Source organism: Brachyistius frenatus, unplaced genomic scaffold, assembly GCF_029030835.1.
Source record: "Brachyistius frenatus isolate BFR_SWC_R1_liver_20210118 unplaced genomic scaffold, ASM2903083v1 Contig_17, whole genome shotgun sequence".
Taxonomy (NCBI): Eukaryota; Metazoa; Chordata; class Actinopteri; family Embiotocidae; genus Brachyistius; species Brachyistius frenatus.
The window spans coordinates 1166202-1189710 of NW_027210616.1; the positions used below are offsets into that span (position 1 = coordinate 1166202).

Genomic DNA, 23509 nt, shown 5'->3' on the forward strand with positions numbered 1-23509 from the left:
TGCTTCCTCTTTGTGCAGCCAATGAACGGCGACGAATGGCGCTCACGTGACATCCAAGGTAAAATATTTTACAAACCGTACCGTTAAACGGCCTTAAAATAGTGTAATTAAACTTAACTACTCTCAACCAAACTAAAGCGGTTTGTATTTTTCATCTTTTCTAGGCACCCTAGACGCCCAAAAAAAAAACAAAAAAAAAAAGCTAGTTTCAATTCGTCGCAGTACAGACAGTCAACCTATCACGTGATTCTATATGCTTGTTGTTTGGCTCCTGAAAAGTTGTCGATAGATTATTTAATGCGGAGGATCGGCATTTAGTGTTTCCTGTTGTTTCAGATGGAAGTAAACCGTTTGGACTTCTACATCGGTCTCTCACTGGCCATGAGCTCCAGTGTTTTTATCGGTGCAAGTTTCATACTGAAGAAGAAAGGTCTGCTGCGATTGGCCAGCAAGGGTTCAATGCGAGCAGGTAATGTACGTTTCTGATTCAAAAAAAATAGTCAACTTCAGTAAAGAATAATAATAATAATAATAATAATAATAATAAAAAAAGATGACAGAACTAGAGTTTGTTGTGGTGGCTAGTCAAGATGAAGCTCATTCAACTACCTGATGTACTTTTTAAGATTTTTTTTTTTCAATTGAGAGAAATGTGTCGTATTGTATGAGTTGATCATATTTTTGTAAGTAAAATATTCATTTGAAAAGAAACTAGCCACTGTAAACTTACAGTCAGTGGGCACGTATTTCAAATGAGAAGCCTTGTAGCTGTTAAAACGACATTTACTCCAATTCTGCCACCTTCATCTCACAGGTCAAGGAGGGTATGCCTATCTCAAAGAATGGCTCTGGTGGGCAGGACTGATTTCAAGTAAGTTATTTAATTTATAGATTTAATTTTGCCGCTAAAATAAGTGATCTGGAAGCTTGTTTTGTTTTTTTGGTTCCACGCCTGGCCAGCCATGCCCAGAAACACTGCGTTCTTTGTTTTTAAAAAGGAGAAACTAGGCTGTTTGTGGGTTTGGTATGTTTGCTGATGACGCTGCAGGAAATGCAGCACACCGCACTGTTGAAGTACACATTCCTCCAAAGAGCACATTTGCACATGTGGGTTGAAAGAAAATCATTTTTCAGAGTGTAACCCATCCAGCTGCACCAGCTATAAATATGTGCATACTAACGATGATCTTGATATGTTGTAGTGGGAGCTGGAGAGGCAGCTAACTTTGCTGCATATGCATTTGCACCGGCCACACTGGTGACTCCTCTTGGAGCACTGAGTGTACTTGTCAGGTAATGGTCTTCAAAGTTTTAGCTTTATACCACAATGTTATTATGACATGCTGTTCATGTGATACAGAAATGCTGTGGGCCAAAATCTGTGATTATCTGTGTGACAGTAAATAGTCCCCAAATAAATACATTATTTCCCGTTGCTATAACAATGTTTAAAAAAAAATAATAATAATAATGTCCAGCTGTTGTAACAAAACAAACAGTATATAAACGGCATGTAAAGATTTACTTAGAATAAATGGACCCTGTGCAAGAAAAAAAAAAAAACACTATTGGTTTTGGTCTTTTTTGGGGAATTTTATAATAACAAAAATACATTATCTTTAATAGCAACAATTGTGCTGTAATATTTTATCTTTCCCAGTGCTGTACTCTCCTCGTACTTTCTGAATGAGAGACTGAACGTTCATGGGAAGATTGGTTGTTTGCTGTGCGTCTTGGGCTCCACAGTGATGGTGATCCATGCACCGCAGGAAGAGGAGGTCGCCTCCCTCACTGCCATGGCTGAGAAGCTCAAAGACCCAGGTAGGCCTAACCCTGCATCACTGTGATCTGATTAACCATGCTGTGGAGACTGAATCCCTGAAAAGAGTTGTGTGGATGCAGTTTTTTTTTTTTTTTTTTTTCCAGGCTACTAACTCATTCTTGAATGCCCCCCCCCCCCTCCCCCGCTAGGTTTCATTGTGTTTGCTGTGTGCGTTGTGGGAAGCAGCCTGGTTCTTATCTTTGCCGTGGCTCCTCGGTTCGGACAGAAGAATGTACTGGTCTACATCCTGATCTGCTCTGTGATTGGCTCCCTCTCTGTGTCTTGTGTCAAGGGCCTGGGAATTGGCATTAAGGAGCTGTTTGCTGGGACAGCAGTGCTGAAGGAACCCCTGTTCTGGTGCCTACTCGTCTGCCTCATAATCTGTGTCAGCATTCAAATCAATTACCTGAACAAAGCCCTCGACATATTCAACACCTCCCTGGTGACTCCTATTTACTACGTCTTCTTCACCACATCAGTCATGGCCTGCTCAGCCATCCTCTTCAAGGAATGGTTGAGTATGGCCTTTGACGGAGTTGTGGGGACGATAAGCGGATTCCTCACCATTGTTTTGGGAATTTTCCTCCTCCATGCCTTCAAGGATATTACTTTTAGCAGGGATTCCCTCCCACTTTATCTGAGGAAGGCTCATCAGGGCTTTCTATGGGGCCATCAGCCTTACATGGCTCTTCCCAGCCCCAACTCAGAAACAGAGGATGAGATGAAGCTGCCCAGAGAAGGAGGCTCAAACGGGGTGTGGGGTAAGCACCACAGAGCTCCTTAAAGAGGACCAGTAGTCTTTTGACCGCAAAAAAAAAAAAAAAAAATCCTTGTTGTAATTCTGAAGCTTTAATTCACATCACAGTTTACAATGTGACAAGGTGGTTTGCTAAATCTGAATTTCAAGTCTGTCTTATACAATTCAGAATACCTTGGAGGACTGAAGTTGCCTTAGTTGATTGTATTTCAAATGTATGCTCTTTAGTTAGAGCTAGACTGTGCCTTGTTACTGAAAACTAAAACCAGTTTGTAGTTTTGCACTGTGAATCTTAATTATCTGTCCAGATTACCAGTGTTAAGGCAAAAACTTAAATTTGCTCTGAATGCAAGGAATTCCTTTGAGTTACTGTATTACCTCAGTATCATGTACAAACTGCACCAAAGAATTTCATTTCTGTGTATACATTAATGCCAAACATGTGCCAAGCTGTAACATATCTCTGATGTCACTTTTTTTGTGTGTTTGACAATGCTGATTAAAACATAACTACAATATTAGTTAGCTACACTTTTACAGAAGATGGACAGAATCATTTGGCATTTTGTTTATTGCATATGTACAGTCCAGAAGCTTTAGCTGTTGATCATGCCTCCTCAATCAAGAACTCTTAAGTTCTCTTAAGGTACACCATTGTGTGGAGAAGTCCATGTGGCTGTCAGACTCGGCTGGCAAGCTGAATGTCCCAGGTGTGGCTCTTTCTGCAGTCTCCTGCACTTAACTCACGACTTACAGTAGTGAATTAACCCAATCAAACTCAGATTTACAGTTCGAGTAGGCACCTGAATTCAATGACTTGACAAACAAAAACCAACATAGTGTCACTGCCAGCAACTGGACATCATCTAAGCATCTTACAACACTCATATTCCAGCAGAGCATAATAGACTTATTCAGAGTCCATACATGATGTTAATCTCAGGCACTTGTATCAAAAGTAACATTTGAAGTTGTTCCTTTCCCCCAGTTGATTAGACAGTTCTTCAACACACTGTACAGACGTCTGTCTCTGGACCACACGGCCTCCGATCAGAGCAGTCGCTGCATGCACGTCAGTCCTTCGGTTGGCAGTCTTCAGTCTGTCATGGACTCTGAGAACGACCCCTTGCTCTTCTGAGTCTGTTCCAGTCTGTTCAGGATGAACTGGCTGGTGTCAATAAATCGCTCCACGCAGTTAACGAAGCACATCTCCGTCCTGGAGTCCAGCTTTGGCCCAGGTTTATCCATACATTTCTCCTGGGGGACAGAGAGAGACCAATGTAGGAGAGGTGCAATGGATCATACATATGGATCATCACATAAGACGCACATAAGAATAGTACTCTTGGGCTGCAACTAACAATGATTTTTTTTTTTAATTATTGATTAGTGTGTCAATTATTTTCTTTATTAATTGGTCAGCTGTGTTGTATAAATTTTTTTTTTTTTTTTTTTTAAGTCAGAAAATGGGAATAAAAACAAAAAAATGTGGACCAGTGGTTTCCAAAACCCAAATTCCAGCCTAAAATTGATTGTTTTGTCCCGACCAACAGCTCACAAACAAAAGATATCCACTTTAAAACCAGCACATTTTCACATTTAACAAGCTGGAATCTAAAGTTTGGGATTTTTTTCAATTTAAAATAATTCAAAGCAGAAAATCAACTATCAAAAAAAAAAAAAAAGTTGGCGTTTATGTTCTATCCATCAGCTGGCGCTAGTGTGACCTCAGCACGTCGTACGTCACTTCCCAGTAAGGTTCCTCGTGCAAAAGAAGTTAAATGGTTGTTTTTTTAATACTATTATTCAGCATAAACCTGCGTCTTCAAGTGTGTTTTTTTGTGTGTGTGTGTGTGATCTCACAGATGTCTGCTTAGAGTTTGGCATGACGACTCGTTTCCTCAGGACGCAAATAACCTTTGAATCCAACATTTTGGACGCTTCACTCGGGTTTTCCCTACGGAGCAGGCAATAAAGGGGAGAGAGGGGGGGGCAGAGGCCGGCTCCGTCTAGGGAAACATTACAGTTATAAATGTTTGTTTTGCAAACATTTTCTTACTGTTGCAGGCATGCCGTGCATCTGAAAAATGAATCTCTTGAGGAAACGAGCCGCAGCTGAGAAGCACTTGGTTCAGCGTTAAAGGTTAAAGTCTTGCGCCTGGTGACGCGTAACGCACAAATGGAGCTACGGGGTGGTCCGGCGTGTCCACGTGGGTGGCAATATATGACAAAACGAGTCTTCATCTACCGATAAAAACAAAAAAAAATACAAAATAATAACCATTAAAAAAAAGTAAACTGCAGAGCTGTCCTTACCCAGCAAACCTCAGTCATTTGATGCACCAGCTGCTGAAATCTTTGTTTCTGAGACTCTATTTCGATGAAGTGTTGAAGCTGAGGGTCAGCTGTCGCTCCCTGGCCGTCCATATTTGCGAAAAAGAGGTAGTAAGAGTAATACTTTTCGTAATTATCGAAGCCTTATCGGTTTATTGCTGACCTTCACGTGTGTGTATCATGGATGTACTATGGGGGAGAACGCTTTGGGCATGAACGACGGAAACGGGAAGTAGTTCAGCCAATGACGGAGCGCGTTTGCGTGACAACACTCGTCGTCATACCCTACGTAATCGTTACGCACAGACATATCCGCTTGATGTCGCGTGTAATCATTTAATTAAATAAATACAGCTACAGCCAATTTATGCAGAACTATTAATTCTGCCCTCAAAACAGTTTATATCGGTTAATAACGAGAGAACAGCAGGTCTTTTTTTTTTTTTTTATTACACAATGCTTCAGTCATTTCAAAGCCTGCATAATTGGCTTTTATTTGTGTAATACATGTGAATACAAAGCTTGCAAAGGTTTCAACATTCCAGTGATACAGAGTATAATACACAAAACACAGTAAAACACATATATTTTACCTTCATTAAAATGTGCACAATCTAAATGCTATAGGCCAGGGGTGTCAAACATACGGCCCGTGGGCCGGATCCGGCTCGGCCCGCCGGATGACTTTGCTAAGTGTGAAAATTACAGAAAGACATAAATTGCATTTCTATGAGAATATGGAGGTTTATGAGTACAAACGTTTTGTTATTTTTTTTTTTTTTAATCGATCCAGTAATTGCTTCAGAAACAGCGTAAATGCGACGTCTGCTCCGGAGGCAGAAGCGCTCGGTGCTCGCTTTGTTTGACGTCAAACGCGTCACAAAGCGAGGGAATCTGCAGAGGAGAGCCGGGGCAGATAAACAGTGGGCTGATGCCTGAGTTTTTGGTCTTTATGTTTCTAGTTTATTGTAGAAAGACCTTAAAACAGGGTTTATCATCCAAAAACCTTCACCAATGATTTAAACGTAGAGAAATATTGTCGTTATGTATGCGTTATTATGCTGTGATTTTACTGGTCTGGCCCACTTGAGATCAAAGTGGGCAGTATGTGGCCCCTTAACTCAAATGAGTTTGACACCCCTGCTATAGGCGATGGGAAGACTTCTAATCAAAGAGTAATAATGAGATTAACATTACACTTCACATTACAGATGACCTCGATATGGCTGCACAGCCCCATGTGGAAGCTGGTAACTGCTATAATGATTGTAGTCACTTTCCAGGAAGATATAGAGATGCTGCTCAGTGGGGGTATGAGTGAGATGTGTCTGTGTGTTGGCAGATCATTTTGAGATCTACTGGAGCTCATAAAGCAAATCCTGAACTGTCAGTGCCAGGTCTTGAAAGGTTGGTCTTTCGTCTGGTTTCTGAAACCAAAACAAAGAGAAACAGTGAGATATGGATTCAGAAAATATTGTAATTACCACCGTCAGTCTGTTTTGGCCCAAAATGCAATTAAAAATGAACTTACATCAAGCCAACAGCTCAACATAATGCTGTGGACCTTTTCACTGGCCAGCTGAGGGCGGTAGAGGCGAAAGCCACGGGACACCTGATCCACTATTTCCGTGTTGTTGAGGCGTTCATACGGAAGCTGTCCCAGAGTGTACACCTCCCACATTAGAACCCCTGATAAAAGTGCACAAACAATAAAATGATGATTTTTTTAATACAGATATGAATCGATAGTTTGTGAATTCATAACTGCAAATTACTCTTAAAGCTGGCCAGTAAAGCATCATTGAATTGACAAATAATTTTAAAAAAAAGTAGAGTGTATTCCTCACCGTATGCCCAGATGTCTGACTTGCTACTGAATTTGCAGTAGAGAAGGACTTCAGGAGGTGACCAGCGAACAGGGAACTTAGAACCTGCAGAGCTTGTGTACTCATCGTCTAAAACATACCTGAGTGCAGGGAAAGGGGATTTTAGTATTACAACCTACTTTGTGTGTCACTATTGTGCCTTTTTGTATTGTAATTTAAGTATTTTACCTTGATAGGCCAAAGTCTGTCACTTTGATGGTGCCGTTTCCATCTACTAAGCAGTTCCTGGCAGCCTGAAGATAAAACAAACACCACAATTGATTAAAGGATAATCATTAAACCGTTAGTGTTGTCGTCAAATACCAAACCACAGTTTATCTTAAGATGATGCAGTGATGCAGGAATGTAGTGGGATTTGTTTTGCAGAGAGATCTCTGTCTCTCACCAGGTCTCTGTGGAGGTACTGCTTTGACTCCAGATAGGCCATGCCCTCGGAGACGTCCTTGCACATCTCCAGGAGCTGGACAGCTGTTGGGTGCTGCTTCAGGCCCTCCCTGAGGTACGTCAGCAAGCAGCCATTTGAAAGGAACTCTGTCACGATATAAATGGGTCTTTGTTTGGTGCACACGCCGTACAGCTGGACCAGGTTCTCATGGCGAAGCTTCCTGGTTTGAGCAAAAAGAGAAGGAAGTTGAGTATAATGAGTTGATTTTCCTCAAAGAAGTTAAAAGAAGTACCTTATTAGTGTGACACATCAGTTTTGTTTCTGGTGCACAAAACCAACACAGACTCAGTTTAGATGTTCAGTTAACTGAGTTGACTGATGATCACTCAGGAGTGTCTGTTTAGTGAAAATTAATTTAGTTGTGCTTACATCATGATTTTGGCTTCTTCGATGAAATCATCCTCTGACATGGAGCCCTCTTTAATCATCTTAATGGCCACGTCATGCTGGCCCTGCCACTTCCCATACTTCACCACTCCAAACTGACCAGTGCCCAACTCCTTGATGAAGGTGAGGCAGCGGGGTTCGATCTCCCACACACCTGGATCAAACAAGACAGACTTAAAGTAACCACATTAAAGACAAATACATGTGAAGACTGAGTCCACTCTCATGTCTGTATAAGCTATGACTGGTAGCTGATTAGTTTAGTGTAAAGACTGGAAAAAGCTAATACCTGAAAATCTAGGCTATTTCCACGTTTTCCAATCTTGTTGCTAAGATAAGCAAAACCCTGCTGACTTCAGCTTTATATCATGCACAGACAATGTTATTAATCTTCTCATCGAACTCTGAGTGCAATGTATTTCCCAAAAGGTCAAACTGCTCCTATAGCATTCAAGGGACATATAATGCAGTTTGAGCTAACTGCTGTCCAAAAAAAAAAAAAAAAAAATGTTATAGCTGTTGCATTTATGCAATCTCAGAGAATTGCACACAGAAGAATGTTGAATCAGTCACCAGCAGTTGATCACAAGGAATTATGATCAACAAGAGAATCTGTTCAGAAGCCAAGAGAGCAGGTGTCATTAAATCCAGTCAAGTTGAAGTATACACTCAGTCTCTTACCATAGCCAAGACCTGCTGTTGATGGAGGCAGCGCCCGGTTAGATACAATATATTTCAGCCTGCTAACCATACCTAGTGAGGGAGATAAAAAAAAAAAAAAAAAAATTGTTTTTATCAAGTTAGATCAACATTTTTGATGGAGAGAATGAATGATGTTAGTGTGCCTATAGTAAAAATTGTACTTGTTGATTCAAGTCAAAAATATGAGTGAAAGGGCTGCCTTAAAGTTTTGGTTGCCAAGCCAAATAAACAGAATTTGTTTCTTCACACCAAATATCACCTGTTGTGTGACCCCTTGTTTTAGTTTGCCCAACTTAGATTTGTTAATACATTAAACCGCTATTTTATGTATTTTGCCGTAATTAGTTGAATTAACTTGAAATTAGTAAAACTTGTGTTTATGTTGTGGAGAATTTTTTTTTTTTTTTTTAACAATGTCCCTTTGTTAAGTAAACTACCTTTCCTGATACCATGGCCAAATTTGAAAGATATTTTATTTAATAACAAATACCAGAGAATTAAAACCGGAAATAGGCTTTATTACATATATCTATATTCAGGACTATTGTATGGACCTGCTGCATTGTGCTGGTGATAGTTGATGAGCTCTGCGATGGTGCTGAAATTGTGCTTTTCTGCCAGGTAAAACTGGCCCTGTGCAGTGGTGCAGATGTTGTAGTGTCTGCAGCTTCCACCAGTTTCCCTGCAGAGAGAATAAGAAGAGTAACTTTCAGTATATTTAGTCAACAGGTTTTCATTGACGCAGGAACCTGTCATTGACAGTATCATGCATGCATGAGCAGGTAAGATCTCCTCAGTGTAGTTCAGTTTGACATGAAAAAATATGATCCATGTTTTGCATGAATAATTTACATCTCTCTCCCTCTGTGAGCCACTATTTCCGCTTTGATTACAAACAGTTCTTCTTTTCATAAGTTCACACATGACTGGAGTCAGCGGATACACTATATAAATGGCAGCAGTGTTTAACGCCACTGAGCTTACTCACCCGCCGCCCTTCGTGAGTAGCGACACAGTGTATTTCCCGGCCTTGCTTGAGTCCCGTACCAAGAAGCCTCCGTCTTTGTTCTGACAACAGGAAACAACATAGAAGCATAAGTTTTAAATAAATAAAGCTCAGCTACTAATCTGTTGGTGCAAAAACATGTCAAATTCGCTCCCCTGTAACATTGTGTATGTTAGTCTTTGAGTTTACCTCAATCTTTAACAGCTTTTCTGCTTGGCTTCGGTTCATATTCTTGCAATACCAGCTGTGAAAATAAAGGGATTTATCATTTCTCATAGACACTGGTTTTGCAGTATTTATTAATTCTATGATCAAATATATATTCATGTACAGAAATGGAACTTTTCAAAGAATTTATTTATACTTATTCTATAAGAACAAGTTTACAATGATTATATGACAGCAATTCAACAATGCAGAGACAGAACAAAAGTACTCATACTCACTCAAATCTTTCTAGCCCATTTTCTGCTTCCACAACATAATTACTTGGTATATAACCTTCTTTTCTGCAAAGGGAAACAAAAGATTTGAGCTTTTAATAAAATTTGCATACACACAGAAATACTCAAATGTGCATTTTGGCTGGACCCTGAAGAGCTCACTAACGCAAGAAGCATCTCTTCAACAATTCTGACAAATAGAAATATATCTTCAATTTTCTATCACTCACAATTAATTAAAGAAAATTTGAGTTTCTTACTAATTTTGTGCTAATTATACTGAAAATTGTTCTTAATTTCTTATTTATATAGCACTTCACTTTAGTGAGCACGGTGCTTGTTGTCATTTCACTGTGGACAGCACTTTTCCCACTTCTTTTTGTGTGTTCTCAGGATCGTACATGTCTGCTGTAAATTCATCGCACTTGCTTTGCTTTGGGTCACAGGTCTCCTAATTTGTAGTCATCTCACCCATATTTGTCTTGGGCTCTCCACCAGTTGGCGTCTGACATCTCCAGGATGGTGTACTCCTCGTCCTTCCTCAGCTCCAGGTCTTGAGCTGTCATGGGTGTGTAATTATACTCCGCTATGACAGTCATGCCCACAGAGGGGGCCGGTAGCTCAGGGGGCTGTGGAGGTAAAGGGCGACCAGGCTTTTCCTGAAACAACATAAGATTGTTGGATGTAATGTAGAGCAAAACTAATTGTTCAATGTTAATTTGAAAGGGGCTGGGTTAATACCTCTGTTGGGGTTGGAGGAAGAGGTTTTCTGGATCCCCTTCGCTGAGATTGTTTAGTTGGAAAACCTATTAATGACATTTCATTTATACATTTATTTGTTTTTGGTGCTGATCGTTTCAGATTTAAGCTAAAAGGAATGTTCTTCTCACCATTCTTACTATCCAGCACTTTGCAGCCCATAGCTTGTTTAACTTCCTGCTTGCAGCACAGCCACACCCCGTCAACCCAGAAACAAGGATGGTACTTCTGCATCAGATCTTTGTTGAAGCGCACCACTGTGCACAAGTATGGACACACACGCACGCATACACACTACATTTACATTAAATCAACATTTGCATTTGCATGGGGGTGATGCCGGCATCGGACGATGATAAGATATGATCTAATATTGAGAAGACCGTATGAGACTGTAACTGACAAGATGCATAAATACAAGATACACATGTGAATATGAACGCATATACTCACATTCTTTCAGCTTCTTTATCCAATGAGCTCGAATATCTTCAGTCTTTGCAAAGATGTACAGTGGCCCTTCATCATAAACGATCTGTGGAAAAATCCACATTCCATCAAGACATTCAGCGATTTTTATTCTTAAGCTGTTAAAAGTTAGTTGATGCATATACAGTAGCACATCTTATGTACAATATTGTGAAATATATTTCTCTGTTTTTTTTCTCCTCTGACGCCAGTAAGACACTTTTTTTTTTTTTTTACCACGTTACCTTTACTCAGGACAATTGCAACACCTGCACTGTCACTGAAAGCCCCAAATTCATCTGAGTATGAGAGACAGTTTCACTTCTTAACAATGGACTTTCACAATATGAACTATTGGAGGATTGGACCATTTTTGTCTGCCAAGAAAAAACACAGATACAAGGCTGTCTCATGTTGCATTGTGCAGCTTATTTGGTGTTTTTAAATAAATGTACAGTAAAGTGGGGAAAGTGTCAAATGCTTCATTTTTCTACAGTTTAAAAAATTAATAATGTGCTACAAGACAGTTTTGCTGTTGCCAAATCTAAGCTGAAGTCTCTCTCCATCTCCAAGATGAACACCAGAGGAGATGTAGCATTGAAAGCAAAAACGACATATATTTTGTACTTTGTTTAAGCAAGTGAGAAACTATAAGAGATGGAATTATTCACATTGTATTTCATATTTGTTTATAACTTTACCGATTCATCATCAGACAGTCTCTAAAAAGTTATTTTGTGTCTGAAATGTAAAAAGAGAAAGACGTCTACCTGGAATGCATACATGCGCTCGTGTGGGGCAGTGGGATCCGGCTGGACTGTCTCTACACACTTGATCTTCTCAAGGTCAACTGACCCTCTCAAACCTTTTCGCTTCTGCTTAACAGATGAGGAAACAGTCAAGTAACTCAGGGTAAACAGAAAGATGTTTGTTTGTCTTGAGGTTGCCAGCCAACATCATTCTGAAACAAATGTGATGCGTCTGCAGAGCCATATACGCACTTTTTTGTCAAGATCAAAATCGTAGTAGGCTATTTTCTCCTGGGTGAGAATAAACCATCTTTCCTTGTAGTTCAAAGGGGAGGTCTTCTTCTTCTGCTGAGATCTTTTGATGAAGAATTCCTCCAGTATACTGTCTGACATGATTCAGTCGGGATTAATCTACATTGGAACAAGTAATGAATGATTACGCTTGCAAAGGAATAACAGCAGCATAATACCTGGCTTAGCTGTGGGGAAACTAAACAGCATGTTCACACCTCGAATCAGACAGCGGTCATTGCACTGAGAGCTGTGACTGGCTCACCCATTATCACTGTGGTTTGAATTAGAAAGAAGTCTTAGAGTTTTGTTGCACTTCACACTTTATTATTCAGTCTTTACATTTCCTTTGAAAAGGATTTTACCAAATTAATACCTGCCCACTGTTCATAGAATCAGAGTAAATGCCACTATAACAGGTGAGACTACAGCTCTGGAAAGAGATGAATAGACATGCAGTGTGAGCACATATCAGCGTGTGATTAGCTGTAATTTGCATAAACCCTGTTTTTAATGCCAGCAACATCCTCTGTGTCCAACATTACCCCCTGTGGCACATCTATTTCCCTCATCTATATCATCCTGGTCATCATCAGTGTGACCCACATGTGAAGTGGTGTTTAAAGAAACAACATCTGAACAAAATGCGTTTACGGGCAGTCACATAAAGTATTAATCTCACCATCACAAGGCTACTTTTCTCTCGCACACATTTACTCACACACATAATAACATTTGACATAGATCATAAGATAAGTAGGGCACATGAAAAAGGCTCTCTTTAGTTTATCGCAATGTGTTGTGTCTTGTTTTTAGTACGTTTTGCTGAAATGAAAGTCGCACCTTCTAACCAACACCAGATCAAAACTGACATGACAGCCAGAGGAGAGTGTAGCAGGGCAGAGAGAAACGTGTGTCTGATGATGGAAGATGATAATGTAGACTCAAACGAACAAAAAAACTCAAAAAATATTATGTTGATATATTGCAGAAAAACAAAGTTATGAATTCAGAAGATGAGTGTTTCATTGAGAAGTAACTGACAGTTAAGGAAGAAAATCACCTGAACTGACTGAAAACAAGTTGGATGATGTTGCATAATTTATACACCAGCGAGAGGTCAGTGTGTATTCTGAGCACACATAATGAAACATACAAGTAGAGTCTGCTTCTGTGGTCATTTGGTTTGAATTGACTTCTGCAACCAGCAGAAGTCAATTCAAACCAAATGACCACTTTCAGTAAAAACTTTTAGCACTGTTCACTAATGTATTCCCATCAGGTGAAAACACATTGTTCTAAAATAAAACAAAAGTACACCGTGCACAAAAGGTGGGAAGTCGCAGTGTCACAGTGTCTGGTCAAATTTGAACTATAAAATTATCAAACTCACGCTTGTCACACAGCTGAATGCTCATCGTCGCAGTCATATGTGCTTGCACTTCGGCGCAGCCTATTTTCAGCTTGTGAACACTTCCTTCTATTATCTGAACTGTAACACAACCAGAAGCTTCTGTCACCCTCTGCTAACCCGGAGTGGGACTTTTCTTCACACACTGACAATACCTTCTGGTTTTGTTTGTGCCATCATGAACAGACAGCGGTGTTCCTTATTCTGTGAAACATTGTTTACTCATTCCTCATTTGTCACCACCTATTTTCTCACATCACTAACGCGAGGGAAGGTCGACGAACTTTGATAACCGATAATCAAAACACTCTGCTTTCTTTGCCAGTGGTTAAGCTGAGGCTGTTGACTGGAAGCCTGCGTCTATAATTTGATGTATCATACCAAAAGTAGATATTTTTGGTCTCTTCTGAGGGTAGTCGACTGTGGCTGACACAGACAAACTCATAGGGAAGTTGCATCAGTGCTGCACTGCAATATAATAGGAGAAGAAACCGAGTGCCCTGCACCACTTCTACCTTACATTTTCTGTCTTCCAAATGTGGATATCTATCATTTGCATGTTTGAAATGTATGTTACATATCTGAAATATATGCCTTTACACATCACCTCACCACTTAACACAGCACAACACAGCAGTACTTTGGCACTTTGCAGGGAGAAATTTTTCTCACTTTCTCTTGCGTATCCTCTCTGATGGTTGTGTTCTTGTGTTGTGAAAGTCTATATCAAAATGTTTATCTGGTTCTCTATTTCACGACCAAAGTTAAAATCTGTAACTAGTCCTCATAAAACAAAACATAAATATCAGAACCGGAAGCAGTACAACCCAGGTAGTAGCCAGAAACATCCCAGATGTAACCGTTTTAATCTGATATAGTCCTCCAATTACTGGAGAATACACATTTGTATATATTCGCCTGTATGTTACCTATTCATCTGTCAGAGTAAGCAGCAACAATATTATATATACTGTATATACTGTGCATTTTATATTTTATATTTAATAATTTTACTGCTATTTTATTGCTTTCTATTATTTCTATTGCTTCCTGTATGCTGCTGCAGTGAAAAAAAAATTCCCCTCTGGGATTAATAAAGTAACTACCTAACCAACTAGTCTTCATACTCTGACAATTTGCCAACTGTCACTATTTATGTGTTGCAGAAATAATTCTGAATGCTCATGAATTTATGTTGTAACATAAAATGTGGTTTTTCATCTAACTACACGATGTCTGCTGTGTATGACACTGCAAACATGGCCATATCATTAAAGACTTGTTTAACAGGAACCTATCAAGATGCTCTCTTTCCTGATGTTTCCTGACAGATAAGTGGTGTGTGCAATAGCATGCGTGTGTGTGTGTGTGTGTGTGTGTGTGTGTGTGTGTGTGTGTGTGTGTGTGTGTGTGTGTGTGTAAGAGAGAAATGGTGAGTGAAGTCACAAGTTGGTCTAACTTCTAAATTCACTCTCACACATTTAGAAGCCACACATATTTAATATTGGTAATCTGTGATGGTCAGTTGTTAGGTCACATACATACAAGGCTTTCCTGTGGTGCATGTGGGACATTCCTCCAATTGCAGTTCATAAAAGATGCATGTAAGACAATTATTATGCATAAATTATAAAATAGATAGCCACATGAAACTACTATCTGATTTAAATTCACCATATTGTATCACTAACCACTCTAGTGCTGCAAGATGTAGTTTTATGAAAGGTTAAGAAACATGCAACAAGCTTTCAGTGCTGCCAGAAACAAAGCGGTGCATCATTCTCCTCAAAGCGTTCCAAAAAAGATGTAACATTGAGATTTAAGCAGATAATCTCAATAGGATTTGACTTTAAATTAGAAGTTTCGTGGGAAACACACTTTATTTAGGATTTGCCTTTAAACTGAATATTTGTGGATTTCAGAGTACTTGCACAAATCTACATTAAACTTACTTCTACTTTTATCCAGTCTTTCAGATGAAATGCATTCACTTCTATCAATTATACTTCTTTGAACAAGGTGGGACTAAAAATATTTCTGGACCAATATTCAAAGAGTGTTGTCACTTACCCAGACACCCGAAAGAGGTAAGCAGACAAACTATAGATGCTGAGGCTTGAAGCAGTGGCATGAACCTTTGCCTCAGTAGCTGGCTCTTCATAAAATGTGTGTTAGTCTGTGATGCAAGAAGTTTAAACACACCCACAGAGAGGAATCGACTCCGCTTACTTCCCCTTTTTCTTCCTGCTCATTTTCATATCAGCCCTCTGGACAGTTTTGGTGATGAGTGGAAGTGGCTAAACATTAACACAGGATCATATTTTCTGCATGTAGAGTGCATGTACAGTTTCATTTGAGGTGATTCTTATTCAATCCACTGCCAATTTGACTAATGCAGAGGAAAGAGTTACTAAACTTCAAATCAATAACTTTTGCAGGCATTAGAAAGTCTAATCATCGTGTCTTATAAAGACCATATTTATAATCCAGCATTTTCTTCAAGATTTTTTAGGCTCTTGGGTATTTGCTTGTTTTAGTGTTGTCCTGATATCCCCGGCCGCTAGGGGGCAGACGACCCTATTCACCGCCGACGTCTACTTTAAGAAGTGCTTCCGGCTTCAACCTTCCTCTTTTCCTCTGCATCGGGACGCAGCCATGGTGAGAAACGATTCCACGGATCTTTTTTTTTTTTTAATCTAACTCAATCCCGCTGATTAAAACACCATTTCAGCGTTTAGTCAACTCGGATGCGTTGATAATGTTTCACTGCACGTGACGATGGCAGTATTGGCAATTTTATATACTTATAACTGTTGGATTAAAGTGATTGACCGCTGATGGCGGTGCTCGCCAGTCCAACCGGCCTTTTTTTGTTGTTGTTTTCCTTCAGAAAGAAAACGTCAGTAAATTTAACCACTATGTTAAACAGCATTTTTAAAAGCTTTTTTTTTTAAATTTTTTTGTTACGCTTAATGTTTTTGTTCAAAGCGCATTTGCCGTTTAGAGAGCTGCGATGCTAACGCGTTAGCTTCCTGCTCACTGCTCCTCGCAATGAAAACAATAATCACGAGCTTTCTATCCCGGGAGGTCGACTTTCAAAAACAAAATGTTTTAACGTGTTTTTTTTTAATCTTTTGACACCGTCCCGTTGCGTTCAGATAAACCGGTTATCCTTCCGTTTCGCAGTCGGGCCTGTTCACGCTTGCTAACTAAATGCTAAATTAGCCTCCATGCTGCCGGAGGGGGGGGGGGACGGACGATATTTGAGTTAAACGTGTTCCTCGTTTGTTTGTTTGTTTGCATTGCGCGTTCACAGGTTTGTTTTTGTGTTGTGCAGGTGAACGTCCCGAAGACCCGGAGGACGTACTGCAAGAAGTGCAAGAAGCACCAACCTCACAAAGTCACCCAGTACAAGAAGGGAAAGGATTCCCTCTACGCGCAGGGTACAAACGTGCTTTCGTGTGCTTTGATGGGGGAATTATAACCGCGTTTGCTTTTAATGACACGTAGACAAAATGTTCTGCACATTTAAAAAAAAAAAAAAAGGAGATTCTAACATGTATTCTGGTGTCTGCAGGTAAGAGGAGATACGACAGAAAGCAGAGTGGGTACGGAGGTCAGACGAAGCCCATTTTCCGGAAAAAGGTAACTGGCAGCTTTCCAGTGCTGATGTGAAGTGTGTGTGTGTGTGTGTGAGAGAGAGAGAGAAAGCAATCTCACTGACTCATTTGTGTTTTTTTTTAGGCGAAGACTACAAAGAAGATTGTGTTGAGGCTGGAGTGCGTGGAGCCCAACTGCAGGTCCAAGAGAATGCTGGCCATCAAGAGATGCAAGCACTTCGAGTTGGGTGGTGACAAGAAGAGAAAGGTAGGCGTCACCGGTGTCCTGTGGTAGTTTGTCCATACGTTTCATCAGAACTAGTATTTGATGTTCTCCAAAATCCTTTACGGGGATGCATAATTGCCTCGTTTAATATGTGGAATAATTATTCCCGAAACGACGTAGAATGTGGTAACGACACACGATAAAGTAATCGTGTCAATATCCCAGATGTGGTCGGTCACGCCTTGGCCGTCAGCTCATATTGACTTCCGTTGTAAAGGACGTTATAGTGATTACAAAGGGGACATTTCTATAGTTTATATTATTTTTGCACGTACAAACCCACCCTCCCCAAAAAAGGCTTGTGAAGAATGAAAAAGTAATTAAATAAACAATGCATTTAAAAAAAAATATGCAGGAGCAAACAGTGAAATGTGTTTGCGAGTATGAGGGCATTATCAAACAACAAGGAAACCATGTAAAGATGTCAATGAGAGCGAGAAAATGTTTGTTTGCCAGGGTTTCTAAGTTTTATTTTGTCTTTGATTTTGTTTGTGTTCTGGTGTTTAGGATGTTTTGTGTGTTTGAGTTGGGACTGCATTCTGTGAAAGACAATACAGTGAAACGACAATAACCCAAGAGTAAAATGCAATCAACCATCACCCTCCAATTAACTATCGTCTGTGAGGTTTTGCTAGTTTATATTTTAGTGTACCTGCCTTTTACATCCTCGTACCACAAAATCCATCTGCTGGATTACTTCCAACACAAAGTTGTACATGTGAAATGAATCGTATATAAATTAATTTATATTCCCACCGTCAGCGGTTCAGTAGAGTTTAACCCTCTCGCTGCCGTGAGCTCACCAGCAGATGTCAACGAAACATTTTTCAAGAGCAACCGTGTCAAACGAGGACGAGCAGGGCAAAGCCAACAAAATGTGAAGATGAGCTATTCATCAAACATTTTATTCAATAATTATACAAAAGTCACTGTATTATAAATCCGTAGGAACTGCCAGCAGGGTTCACTGTGAACCAAACATCGCCTACGTTTCTAACACGTTTTCCTCTGTTCTCTTACAGGGCCAGGTCATCCAGTTCTAAACTGTGGTCCCATCTTATGGGTGAAGCGGTCACAATTTTCAATAAAGGTATCAAAACGTATCGGGAGTCGAGTCCTTTCTTTTATCCCTTTTCCACATAGAGGTGGCAAATTCAAGCTTCATTTCGTGCGGTAATTTAAATGTTTTTCCCGAATTGTCTCGACATTAAACTGTAAATGTGCAAATATACTTTCCAGTTATTAAACGCGTCTAAAAGTAGATGTAGCGTAATCATAGCGAAAAGGCTGATTCAAGCCAACGGACAAACACATTTATGCAGTCAAAGAAAAACATTTTGTATTTCTATTTAAAACAATCAAAAATAGGTCTTCCAGATAAGAGCCATAATCACCCGAGGACTACAAAACGGTGGCAGGCTTCTGTCTGACCGACAAGTCCTGCCAGTGCAGCTTGCGAAGCCTCCTAAAGTCCGCGTGGACGGGAGTGACGGTCAGCAGAGCCGTGCCTGAAGGGTTGACGGATAAAACCATTTGGCTGTGTCGAGCCTGAACACCCATCTCCTTGTACCGAGGCAGAATCTGTGTGACGTTGCACCCGGGGTCACAAATCTTCCAGCCGGGAACGGCTCCGACGACGAACCCTCGAGGACCACCGATCTCCTGCTTGTTCAGCACGGCGACAGCCAGACGGTTCTGAGCCAGAGGCCTCTCCCACACTTCAAAGCTGTCCACCTGTAGGGCAAATTGTGATTGTTTACTAGCGAGCAGCACTATTCCGGACCTCGAATCCATGCTGCCAAGCTGATCCCGAAGCACTGAGCATTTCTAAACGGGAACTGCAGGCGCAGTCAGCGGCCGTTGCGAGAGGCAATCGTGCCGCGAGTCGCCTCTCGCACCCACCTCGGCAGTGCGGTATCCCTGCTCGGCCAGCGGATCCTGGCTGATGTCGATGATGCGTCTGTTCTGCAGCAGCTCCTTGGAGCGAGGACAAATGTCCCGCAGATCATTGGACATGAGCAGAGGGGCTGCCATGATGGTCCACAGTGCCATCTGGGACTCCTGCTGGTCGTGACTCAGGCCAAAGTTCCCAATTACGAGCTACAGAAATACACCAATCTCAAAATATGTAAATAACAAGGCAAGTCAGGCCTACAAACACGACGCTGTGCAACAATAAGCTACTGTTAAACCTTTTGTTTTTAAACAAATGAGCCCGTGTATGCCCTGCTGGTGTGAAACCGGAAGCCATAAATGTGAAAAGGGCTGCAAATACAACACCCTCAACTGTCGCAATGAAATGTTTAAAGGAATAGTTTGATATCTTAAGAAATAAAGATACCTGATGTTTGGATTGTCTGGAAATGAGAAGACTGGCTAGGGTGTCAAAAGAAACCCAAATCCATCTACCCGTAAATGTCACAACTTTCTATTATATGTTATATTTGCTGAAAAATGTAAGTAATGAGGATACATTGTGGTTTTAGTTTGGTTTTAGATTAATAAGAGCGACATCAAAATGACCATATCTCCCAGCAACGAAGCAATTCGCTGCATTGTTTCAAAATGTCAAACTATTCCTTTATGTGCCAGTGGACCTCGAGTTCACAAAAATCTGCACTTTATTGTCTCCAAAATGTTCAAATACAGTAAAACGGCTCAATATTTTTGGAAGCCACTGGCACTGTGCTCAGTTCGAGGTCAAACAGAGTAGCGACCCAAGAGCTGGAGAAAGGCAAGAGCACCATATCGGGGTCGTTCCATCCCCCGGGTCCAGCCGAGGGGACGATGATGTCCTGATGAGACGCAGTCCACGCCAAGATGGACTTGACAGAGCTCCACGAGTCGTACACGTCGGCAAAGTTGCGCCAGTGGTTGCACGTTTCACGGATGGCTGTGTAGTTCGGCTGGAGGCAAAGAGATGCTCTTTCATGTCGTACAGTGCAAGATGTACAGTCTTGCGGTTAAAGATCAGTAAAAGGCGTTCTTTATTTTTCTAGCATCCAGGAAAATACACCCAAGGATTGATGATTCGTGTTTAAATTTTAAGTCGTAAAGACAAATTCTCTCACCTGGTGGAAAGGCCACTCGTACAAAGGCCACTCACAGGAGTACAGGATACTTCTTCCAGTTTTGTTCAGTGCTTTTGACATGTTTATGTAGCCTTAACCAGGACAAATAACAGAAAGTAAGCCCTAGAAAACTTAGAATAACTTTATAAATGAGTCTAATAAGTTTCGGGCCAGATGAACCAGACAATTGGCATTAATAAAAGATGAAGTTAAAAGTCAAATGCTACAAAGACCGTATATTTAACAGATTTTGAAATATATCGGCAGGCCTTATAAAGTTAAACGAGTGATCAGAAATGACATCTTATGTTGAGATTGGTTCTGCAATGTTTGAATAAAATTCACTCTGAATTAAAAGCTCACCTTCTCCCAGCAAAGTCCACTCCATGAAGCAGCCGTCAAATTTGAGCAGATCCACACCCCAGTCGGCGAATGTCTGAGCGTCCGTCTCGTAGTAACCCAGACTGCCGGGGTATCCAGCGCAGGTGTTTTTCCCCACATCTGCATAGATGCCCAACTTTAGACCTTTAGAGTGGACCTAAAAATAGAAAAAGTACCTATTAATGCAATTTTTTTTATTTCAGCTCACAAGCCAACTGCAGTTACCTTCTGGGCAGGTAATGCCTTTGTACCAGTAGGGGGCGATGTTGCACAACTTGAAATCTTGACGCTGCGAGTACAGGCCACAACTGCTGCCTCAGTGGGCCTAAATATATCCCTTTCCTGGGGAGCGTTTCAGCTGCCTGTGCTGCTTCAGCCTGATGTAATGGTTTCCAGCTAAGAAAGCTTCTTTCTCCATTGTGACATTGTTAAGAGAAGCTCACTCCTACCTGAGACCGTATCCGCCTGCGTTATCTCCCCCTGTGCTCCCTGTGCTGTATTTCTAACTACGAAACGTGAGACCTGGGCTCCACATCTGGTCCTTCATTATGTAAAATATTTGCAGGTCAGCTTGGATGGATGTATAATGAATATGTAATCTTGACTGTGTAATCACTTTTGCTTCTAGCGATATTTAACCGGGGCTTCTTGGAACTTTTTAACGTTTGCAAACTTAAGACACGCGTTTGACCTTTATATAACTATACTTTTCATAATGCAGCCAAAAGACTAGAAACTGCGGTAAAAAACAAAACAAAAAAAACAGCCGTATCCTCTTGTTTTCCAGCTCGTGACATGACGTAAAGTGGTTCTCACTTCAACTCGAGTCTCACTGAATCCCTTTGATGTCTGCCGAGGAATTATGGGCATTAATACTACATCCGCATTCAGAGTCTCCGGTCCTCTTTTACACCTGCTACTCACATAGCTGGCCAGCTTCTCGATGCCCCCCGGGAATCTTTTGGGGTCCGCCTGCAGGCGGCCCCGGGCGTCGCGCTGGCGGGAGGGCCAGCAGTCATCGATGCAGACGTACTCGTAGCCGGCCTCTTTCCAGCCCTCCTTCACCATCACGTCTGCCATCCGCATGTACAGACGCTCGCTGTCAGGGCGAGCAGAAGGAGACAGGCGGGTATCAGCTTTGCTGCTGCTCATTGTTGAGTAAATACAGCAGATAAGATTTATCCCGCAGACTGACATCGGACGCTTTGTGAGCCAGACATTTTTTTTATTTTTATTTTTTTTATTGCGTACAGGAAGTGAGGCATGCTATGTTGTCATTAATTACTAGAGAGTCGTCAAAATGACACAGAAACAGGACTTTGCATATTATAATTTGCTTTTGCCAAAGAAAAATCTGTTAAAAAAAAATATATATAAAAAGTTAAACAGAAAAATATTTAAATTCACATCTCACGATCAGGGAGGAAAACCTGAACTAAACTAGCAACTAAAAGTAGATCATGTGTTTCCTCTAAATGTCAAACGAGCTGATTGGCAGAACTGTGTGACTACTTTGATCATTTCTAATATTTTAAGCAAAAGTGCTGAACATTTGTGGTTCCAGTTTATTAAATCAGAAGACTATTTCCTTGTCTACTGAATAATAAGTATTTTTGAGTTGTGGATTGTTGGTTGGCACACAAAAAAAAAGACGATCAGGCTTTTAAGAAATATATATGTGTTTTAAAAAAAAAAAAAGTATGCTTAGTGAACCAAAGGATTGATTCAGAAATAAATATGTAGTCTGACTGATAACGAAAAGTTATTTGTTTCAGCCAAATGTAATTTAACTTTATCAAGGTAACTCGTCTCCTTTAAAACCTTGTTTTTTTGTTGAATTTATACCATTCTTTTGTCTTTTTTCTTATCCGTTACCTTATCCCCTTACAGGTTGCGGGTGCAACTCCACTGGAATGAAACGAGAAATTACTTTTATGTTACTTTTCATTATTTGTTCATTATTAAAAGTTATTTCTGTTCTCACCCTGCTGAGAGCCTCTCAAATGATTTTCTCTATTCTAAAATGAGGATCTCGAATTTCAGGACAGACCCAAGATACAGGAAATCCTTAGATTATGTATTTCTGTTTATTATTTACCACACACACACACACACACACATTTTTTATTTTTTAAACTTGGATTAGCCCGTAGATTTCTTTTGATTGTAGTCTAATATTCTAACAACACCTGCGTGTAATTGTAAACCTCGCTTCCTGTAAACAATAGGGATTCCCAGTGAAACAATCAAATGTAGAGGCTTGTCTATGACTTGGAAGTGTGTCTGTATGAGATGTGTGCACATCGACTGATTCTCTTCCGAGTTTTTCCTCCCGTGTTTTCAGCTCACAAGCGCACCAGTCGCTCGTCTCGACGGCTCTTACCTGATGCAGTCGTCGGGGTCTCTGTCACAGTCGGTGTTGCACATGAACCTCTCCCAGTGCAGCCAGCCCATCGTGGGTCTCAGCGCCAGGCCGTTGTCGAGCTCTTCAGTAGCAGGAAAGATTAAAGTGACGACCGCGAGGAGAAACGCGACTCTGCACATGTTTTGTTTTTACAACTCGACGCTTTTTCGTGTAGAAAAAAAAACACAAAAAAACACACAAAAAAAACCAACAACACAACGACTTGTGTTTTGTTTTCGAGACCTATTTCCTCGTGCAAAACCGTATCAGCCCGCCTCCACCGGGGGTGATCGACATGACTCTGGGCC

General features: G+C 40.7%; 5 protein-coding genes across 8 annotated transcripts; 2 read left to right on the forward strand and 3 right to left on the reverse strand.

The window, feature by feature from the left end:
• The first annotated feature begins 18 nt into the window (after nt 1-18).
• On the forward strand, nt 19-3104 carry LOC138618482 (magnesium transporter NIPA2). 2 transcript variants are annotated; one of them, XM_069694208.1, is made up of 6 exons: nt 19-58; nt 337-469; nt 815-871; nt 1203-1293; nt 1661-1821; nt 1972-3104. In XM_069694208.1, exons 2-6 carry the CDS (start codon nt 337-339, stop codon nt 2604-2606), a joined length of 1077 nt encoding a protein of 358 aa, XP_069550309.1. In that variant the 5' UTR covers nt 19-58; the 3' UTR covers nt 2607-3104. The 2 variants fall into 2 exon arrangements, with proteins under 2 accessions (XP_069550309.1, XP_069550308.1); XM_069694207.1 differs by lacking the exon at nt 19-58 and adding an exon at nt 65-140.
• Nucleotides 3105-3578: 474 nt separating this feature from the next.
• On the reverse strand, nt 3579-5117 carry timm8a (translocase of inner mitochondrial membrane 8 homolog A (yeast)). The gene is made up of 2 exons (XM_069694210.1): nt 4896-5117; nt 3579-3836 (listed from the first exon to the last, which is right to left on the reverse strand). The coding sequence occupies exons 1-2, from the start codon at nt 5004-5006 to the stop codon at nt 3675-3677; spliced, it is 273 nt and encodes a 90-aa protein (XP_069550311.1). The 5' UTR covers nt 5007-5117; the 3' UTR covers nt 3579-3674.
• A 556-nt stretch (nt 5118-5673) lies between these two features.
• Nucleotides 5674-16113, reverse strand: btk (Bruton agammaglobulinemia tyrosine kinase). 3 transcript variants are annotated; one of them, XM_069694215.1, is made up of 18 exons: nt 15531-16113; nt 12011-12169; nt 11780-11884; nt 10995-11076; nt 10673-10798; nt 10524-10588; nt 10254-10441; nt 9786-9848; nt 9529-9583; nt 9322-9401; nt 8888-9015; nt 8313-8384; nt 7614-7785; nt 7185-7404; nt 6968-7032; nt 6761-6879; nt 6445-6602; nt 5674-6340 (listed from the first exon to the last, which is right to left on the reverse strand). In XM_069694215.1, the coding sequence occupies exons 2-18, from the start codon at nt 12149-12151 to the stop codon at nt 6269-6271; spliced, it is 1911 nt and encodes a 636-aa protein (XP_069550316.1). In that variant the 5' UTR covers nt 12152-12169; nt 15531-16113; the 3' UTR covers nt 5674-6268. The 3 variants fall into 3 exon arrangements, with proteins under 3 accessions (XP_069550316.1, XP_069550317.1, XP_069550318.1); XM_069694216.1 differs by lacking the exon at nt 15531-16113 and adding an exon at nt 13443-13691; XM_069694217.1 differs by lacking the exon at nt 15531-16113 and having other exon boundaries at nt 11780-11881; nt 12007-12027.
• Nucleotides 16043-18448, forward strand: rpl36a (ribosomal protein L36A). The gene is made up of 5 exons (XM_069694219.1): nt 16043-16118; nt 16798-16903; nt 17038-17105; nt 17205-17327; nt 18368-18448. The coding sequence occupies exons 1-5, from the start codon at nt 16116-16118 to the stop codon at nt 18386-18388; spliced, it is 321 nt and encodes a 106-aa protein (XP_069550320.1). The 5' UTR covers nt 16043-16115; the 3' UTR covers nt 18389-18448.
• gla (galactosidase, alpha) lies at nt 18237-23384 on the reverse strand. Its single transcript, XM_069694218.1, has 7 exons — nt 23181-23384; nt 21722-21896; nt 20780-20954; nt 20417-20508; nt 20090-20251; nt 19248-19445; nt 18237-19079 (listed from the first exon to the last, which is right to left on the reverse strand). The coding sequence occupies exons 1-7, from the start codon at nt 23339-23341 to the stop codon at nt 18747-18749; spliced, it is 1296 nt and encodes a 431-aa protein (XP_069550319.1). The 5' UTR covers nt 23342-23384; the 3' UTR covers nt 18237-18746.
• Nucleotides 23385-23509: the final 125 nt, after the last annotated feature.

Bases quoted from the DNA above. Each gene is read 5' to 3' on its own strand.
- LOC138618482 (XM_069694208.1), top strand. From the start codon at position 337: ATGGAAGTAAACCGTTTGGACTTCTACATCGGTCTCTCACTGGCCATG. The intron at 872-1,202 runs GTAAGTTATTTA...GATATGTTGTAG, and splicing joins GTGGGCAGGACTGATTTCAA to TGGGAGCTGGAGAGGCAGCT. The intron at 1,822-1,971 runs GTAGGCCTAACC...CTCCCCCGCTAG, and splicing joins TGAGAAGCTCAAAGACCCAG to GTTTCATTGTGTTTGCTGTG.
- timm8a (XM_069694210.1), bottom strand. From the start codon at position 5,006: ATGGACGGCCAGGGAGCGACAGCTGACCCTCAGCTTCAACACTTCATC. The intron at 3,837-4,895 runs GTAAGGACAGCT...TCTGTCCCCCAG, and splicing joins AAATGACTGAGGTTTGCTGG to GAGAAATGTATGGATAAACC.
- btk (XM_069694215.1), bottom strand. From the start codon at position 12,151: ATGTCAGACAGTATACTGGAGGAATTCTTCATCAAAAGATCTCAGCAG. The intron at 11,077-11,779 runs GTAGACGTCTTT...ATTTTTCCACAG, and splicing joins AGCGCATGTATGCATTCCAG to ATCGTTTATGATGAAGGGCC. The intron at 9,402-9,528 runs GTAAACTCAAAG...TCCTGTTGTCAG, and splicing joins AAAAGCTGTTAAAGATTGAG to AACAAAGACGGAGGCTTCTT.
- rpl36a (XM_069694219.1), top strand. The intron at 17,106-17,204 runs GTAACTGGCAGC...GTTTTTTTTTAG, and splicing joins AGCCCATTTTCCGGAAAAAG to GCGAAGACTACAAAGAAGAT. The intron at 17,328-18,367 runs GTAGGCGTCACC...GTTCTCTTACAG, and splicing joins GTGGTGACAAGAAGAGAAAG to GGCCAGGTCATCCAGTTCTA.
- gla (XM_069694218.1), bottom strand. From the start codon at position 23,341: ATGTGCAGAGTCGCGTTTCTCCTCGCGGTCGTCACTTTAATCTTTCCT. The intron at 21,897-23,180 runs GTAAGAGCCGTC...TCGCCCTGACAG, and splicing joins GACCCCGACGACTGCATCAG to CGAGCGTCTGTACATGCGGA. The intron at 19,446-20,089 runs GTGCTCTTGCCT...GTATTTCTGTAG, and splicing joins GATGGAACGACCCCGATATG to CTCGTAATTGGGAACTTTGG.